Below are 5,796 nucleotides of genomic sequence, written 5' to 3'. Positions count from 1 at the left end.
TTATTATTATTATTATATATTATCTTGACTGCCTGAAGCTAAGTGATCTAGGCTAATGATCTATTGCATGAGCGCTAAAAAAATGAAATTCTTTATTCTCTATTATCGCTTTCAAAAAGAAGGTAGGCTCTGTAATGCATGGAGCCAAGGGCTTTCTGGATGCATAACATTTGTTAACTTTGGGCATTTTGCCAAATTTTTGTAACTTCATGGAAGTTGAATATGTGCTACATTTTCTTCATATACTGTGTTTAGTGTTGGTCAGCGTCAGTTGGTCTGTCTGGCACGAGCCCTTCTTCGAAAAACTAAAATCCTAGTGTTGGATGAAGCTACGGCAGCTGTGGACCTGGAGACAGATGACCTTATCCAATCAACTATTAGAAAAGAATTTGAAGATTGTACAGTGATAACCATCGCTCATCGACTTAATACCATCATGGATTACACACGGTAGGTGGTTTTAAAAGAATGTACTGTAGATGTTACTTTGATTTGTTGGTAAAAGGTAATATTTTATAGGATATATGTCTGTAGGAAAGAGAGGGTGCTACTTAAAGTAGCAGAACAATACATTTTTATAGAATGACTTTTGTGGACACCTATGCCCCCCGAGGAACTAAGTTCTAAATTTAATATCCTCAAGATAGTTACATAGTAGGTAGGTTAGGTTGAAACATACTCACAGGAAATAATTTATTAAAGCTTTGACACAACTTTGTGACTGCACAAGACACAAGTCATTTGGGCACAGTGGGGGGGGGTGACTCCCTACCTTCTACCCAACCAGAGGAGATCTCCTAAAGTAGAATTCAAATTTTTGTAATTCTATGGTTGGCCAAAAGAGAGAGAAGGAGGCAAAAACACTGTACAGTGCTGAATTAGAGCTGCAGGAACTACAGTAGTACCTGTAGAGTGCACAGGGTGTAAACTGTGTTTTTTTTTAAAGCAAACCTTTCTAGCTAAAGTAAGGGCCAAAAGAAAAGTCATCTCAAGAGACAGTAAGCCCAATTGGAGGAGTGCTTGAAGATGTCTGAAGAAATGAAATAAGGTATCAGGGTCAGATCCTTTTTAAGAAACCTGTATTTCTTGGCTTGTGCCTAATCCATTATAGGGACTTCTTCAATTCATGGTATAGGCAACATTTGTAGTGGTGTTCATCCTCAGGAGGACTGACTTCCTCAGGGAAGATTCTGGAAGCCTAGTAGGCCACGTAGGGTTGCCCCAAAACATCAGGACATTGGAAACCATTTTCCTTGCAGAGCTGGGCTAGGCTCCATGTCTCAGACAGAGCACCCCCAGCGGTTTCCACTGGCATCTTTTGTAATCACAATGCACTTGACCGAATAAACAGTGGCAATTGCGTAGAATCTGTCTACACAGCCACCAGTAAAGATTGTCCTCCAACTTTCTAGTGAATGAGACTTGAACATTCAGATTATTTGATCACCATTGCTCCAAAAAGCCCATGTGACAGAATCCCCACTGGGCCCACCACATAATTGGGTTTGATTGAACCATTATGCCTCCTACCTTTAGGCTTTATTACACCGTGAGAAAATAGGAGGACATAAGTCTGTGGAAAACATGTGGAAAATATGTGGAAAAAAACAAGCATAAAATGTTCTACTTGCTGACCCCAGAAGATGCCCCTTTGAACTGGCCGAGGGGCTTCCCCCCAGGTGACTTAATTAGAAATTGGGCATAGGGACATCACCTAGGATGGTGGACTGGATTTTCTTCAGCCAGGTACATGGCTGCACCAAGAGTACACAGCGGGTGAAATGTGGAACACTCAACCCACCGGCCAATTTGAGTTACAGTCTATGAGGGTAGTAGTAGACAGGATTAACCGATTAGTATGCTGTCAAGACAAATCTGTATACTCAATTCTGAGGATTGTGGACAAAATAAATGTAATCACTTGAGCTAATAGGGTGGCAAGGAATGTATTGAGATAGTTTACATGTGATGCATACCTTTCACAGTTGTTTAAATGCTGTAAAAATGTTATTTCTGCTTTATCAAAAATAAATTTAGGCAATAAATTGGTAAGGGATTCTACAGAAATAATTCTATAAGGTGAACTATTGTTAAGAGTTTTTCATATGTGTTGTTTTTTCCAAATGTAAGTACAAGAAATATTGTCTTGCGGAAGTATATAGTGTAATGAGTCAAGTTTCAACTGTGAACTTAAATTACTGGGAAGTGATTTGTTATTCTCCAGACAATATTTTCTCCAAAAGCCAAATTAAAAAATAGAAATGAAAAATATTGCATCTGTGTTCAAGACTTCATAGTGATGTAATTTTCTCCTGAATTGAAAAACTACATACAGCACTAGGGAATGCTATTATCATGGCACATTATATAGCGCTGACCCATTCTTCAGAAGTATCAGAAATGTTTGTTGAGACCTAGATCTACTTCACAAAGGCTTTGGTTTGAAAATACATTTACAACATATTTTGGTGTTTAGATGCATATTGAATGTGTAAAAAGGCTTTAGCCAATTTTTCCAAATGTCCTTTTTTCCCCATTCTGCTGCGTCTGCCCCTAGTGCTTTGTAAACACATTCTGAACACTATGGACACATATATGATGCATTTGCATAGTGCTTTCTTTGGGCATAGCCAACACCTACCAAATATTGGTGTACTGATTAAATTTTACATTTTACATAGTTTGCTCTCAATGTGAAATATACGCATTGGTTTCGGAAAGCATTTGGAGAGCTTCAATAACAAAATGCAAACGCTTGTGTGAAGAAGGCCTTATGGAAAAATAAGGCATGCAGAATAATTCCAATTATAGCAATAGAAAAAAAAAAGCCTGTTTCAAATTTTGTTTTATATTTTCACAGGATAATTGTCTTTGACAAAGGTGAAATTGTTGAATTTGACACTCCTACAAGACTACTGGAAAATAAGGGAATATTTTATTCTATGGCAAAAGATGCAAATGTTATTTAAATGTTTCAGAAACGGAATTGAGAATTGCTTTCCAGAATACTCAGGGAATGTTTCATGTTAGATTTTTTTTGTGTTATCAATTGTTGGATTTTTTATTGTCTATATATTGTCTAAATGTGGAATTTGTTCCATACAATGCTACCTGCAGGTAATTTCTGGAATCTTCACCTAGCCAAGACTTTTAAACCAAATACACTGATGAATCTGGTAGACTAGCTTGAAGATCCTAAAATGTTTTATTGATTAATGTTTTGTTGACAATACCCTATCAATATTCTAATGTATAGGAAGATACTGATAACAATGAATCAATGTCCTAATATACATAATATATATATAATTTAACATTTAGTGGTGTATTTATAAACACTTTGCATTGTAAATTGGTTTAGTGAAAGAGTTTATTTGTTTTATACTGATTCAGATGAGTGAATGTATTTAAATGTACTTAAAAAGGGCTAAGGTTTTTTTAATTGTACCAAAAAGGTAATAAAGGGGGCATGGACAAAAGTACTGAGCAGTGTACTACATAAAATTGTTAACTGTATGTAAAATAATATGTCCTGCAATGTGTTGTTATATTACTGTATGTATGTGCTTCCACTTTGTATTATTGGTTATCTATAAGGTAAATGAAACCAGCAGGAGTAAAGTATAAATGGTAGCTAATGTACACAGTGGCTTTAAACCAGTTAGAAGAGACAAATCAGATATACTCCTATTTGCTGGTGGTTGTAACAACAAAATGACAACCACCAACCAACAGGCTTAAGTAACTATACAAAGTGACAGCACTTTACAAGACATTGTCAATTCCACCGAATATAAACTTTCCGTGCAGTGCAATTCCCAGTACATTTACAGATCTACTTTTAAAGTGTGTTCACCGATCTATAGTTTATGCACATTTGCTCATCTCAATATTTACAAAATAATGAACAAGCACTTTCATTGATGAATTCACTATGCAAATTGTTTTAATTTTTTATATATTGTATTCCCCATAATGTGTGTTTGAGCAGTAATATGAAACCATATTGTTGCCCTAAAAATTCTATCTTTTGAAAAAGAAAACTAACTACCTCTTGATGCCAGTCATCAGACCATGCAGTTACATTATCTATAGCTTATGTACTGTAGATTGTAGTAAACTACTAACATTAGGACAATAAAATGTGTTAATTTTCTAATTCTTCATAACTGATGCCAACAATAAATATATATATACCTCCCTCTTTGGAATGACTTTTCCTTTTTGTAATTTCAAAAAGATTGACAATTATGTAAGTTCGTCTATCTATTCAGCACCTAAACCAGCATCTTCACTAGATCCTTAATAATATTTTTCAACCACGCTATCATCCTCTAAACAACTTTTGATTAACTATATTCTACACTATTCAAATGATTTAACTCCTACAATAATTGACGGTTCTATTCCAACGTCTACACATGTATATATAGATAGATATATAGAGAGAGAGAGAGCTTTTCAATTTTTATATTCCTTTGTCTTTGTGCTAATTATGAACATTATGTTGTTGATTATTGTTCTATTATTCAGGGTATATTATATGTCTCTACCTCCCCTGAGGTAGCCAATAACAGCAAAATGAGTCTGGACCAGAGGCGATTCTGATTGTTTATGCACTTTTTTCACATTTTTCCTTTTTTTTTTTTTGTTATGTTTATTGCCTTTGTGGCACAATTTCATCATACCAATTGATAATTTTGTATATTTCACTATGAAAGTAAACAATTGTTCACATTTGTCTTAAAAGCCCCCTAAGTTCATGTCTTATCCGTAATTTAACTTTTAAAAAGAATTATACACTTTTTCACAAGAAGTATGATTAGACAGGCCCTCTACTGCAAAAGGGAAAGATGATGTCTCTTCTGCAACAAAATATATTAACCTGCCTGATCACATTTTTTAAATACACTCACCTGTCCTCATTCCATGCACCCATATCTTCCTTCTCATCCAAGTTCTGATCTTCAGCTATCCTGATTAAGTACACACAAAACTGGTCAAAGAGAAATGTTGCACTTAACAGATACATGCCCACCTAATTCATGTATATCTAAATCACATTTCTGTACATTGTTTTTAAACACTGTTAGGAAGTTTTGTGTTTCTTATTTGTTTTCCCAATTTCAGATCACTCTATACTTTCTAATAAAGTGTCAAGATAAATTACACAGTCTGACTTATAGGGAAATAGGAGGGTTTAGCTGCGGTTCAAGCTGCACACAGATCACTGGGTAATGTGTAACAAAGAGAGAACGATTACCAATACATATAATCTTCCATCTTTCACTGAAATGATTAAATATACATAATACAAGGACAACATTTATTTGAAAGTTGCTTCCCCTGACTCCTGCATGATACATTGATAATTTGTTATCTGATTATGTCATATGAACATAAAGCCAAAAAAACATTTTATTGATATTCTTGGGAAAGACTTATTTGTGTATCAGTATTTCTTGGTTAGGGCTCCTCCAGAGGTTGCTGGGGGTTCTATAAGCACTTCTCCCACTTACCACTAACATAGGAGGCATTTTTCCCACTGGTGACTTATGTAAAAATAGACTACACTGACAAGCAATGCAAAGGGTCACTTTTCTACTGACTATTAAATAGGGCCCGTAGAAATGTTAATTACTTTTCTAACTAATATTCTTAATACATTTATTTTGATGAATATTACTGAAAAATAGTTTTGTCATATTTCAGAAGGCTGCTAAAACCATCAGATCTAGATATCCTGTTCGCTTATTGGGCCAGATTAATCAAAGTGGTGCAAGATTGGAGGAGATA

At 35.0% G+C, this 5,796-nt stretch overlaps 1 protein-coding gene across 1 annotated transcript in view; it reads left to right on the top strand.

The window, feature by feature from the left end:
* LOC140336131 (multidrug resistance-associated protein 1-like) overlaps positions 1-4,204 on the top strand; it is a 66,170-nt gene extending 61,966 nt beyond the window's left edge. The window contains 2 exon segments of the mRNA XM_072419186.1: positions 175-450; positions 2,861-4,204. Of these exon segments, the coding sequence (XP_072275287.1) occupies positions 175-450; positions 2,861-2,969 (385 nt within the window). The 3' untranslated portion in view covers positions 2,970-4,204.
* Positions 4,205-5,796: the final 1,592 nt, after the last annotated feature.

Source organism: Pyxicephalus adspersus, chromosome 7 (genome assembly GCF_032062135.1).
Source record: "Pyxicephalus adspersus chromosome 7, UCB_Pads_2.0, whole genome shotgun sequence".
Lineage (NCBI taxonomy): Eukaryota > Metazoa > Chordata > Amphibia > Anura > Pyxicephalidae > Pyxicephalus > Pyxicephalus adspersus.
Note: the sequence above shows the minus strand (reverse complement) of the source record. Positions and strands in the feature narration are given on the sequence as shown.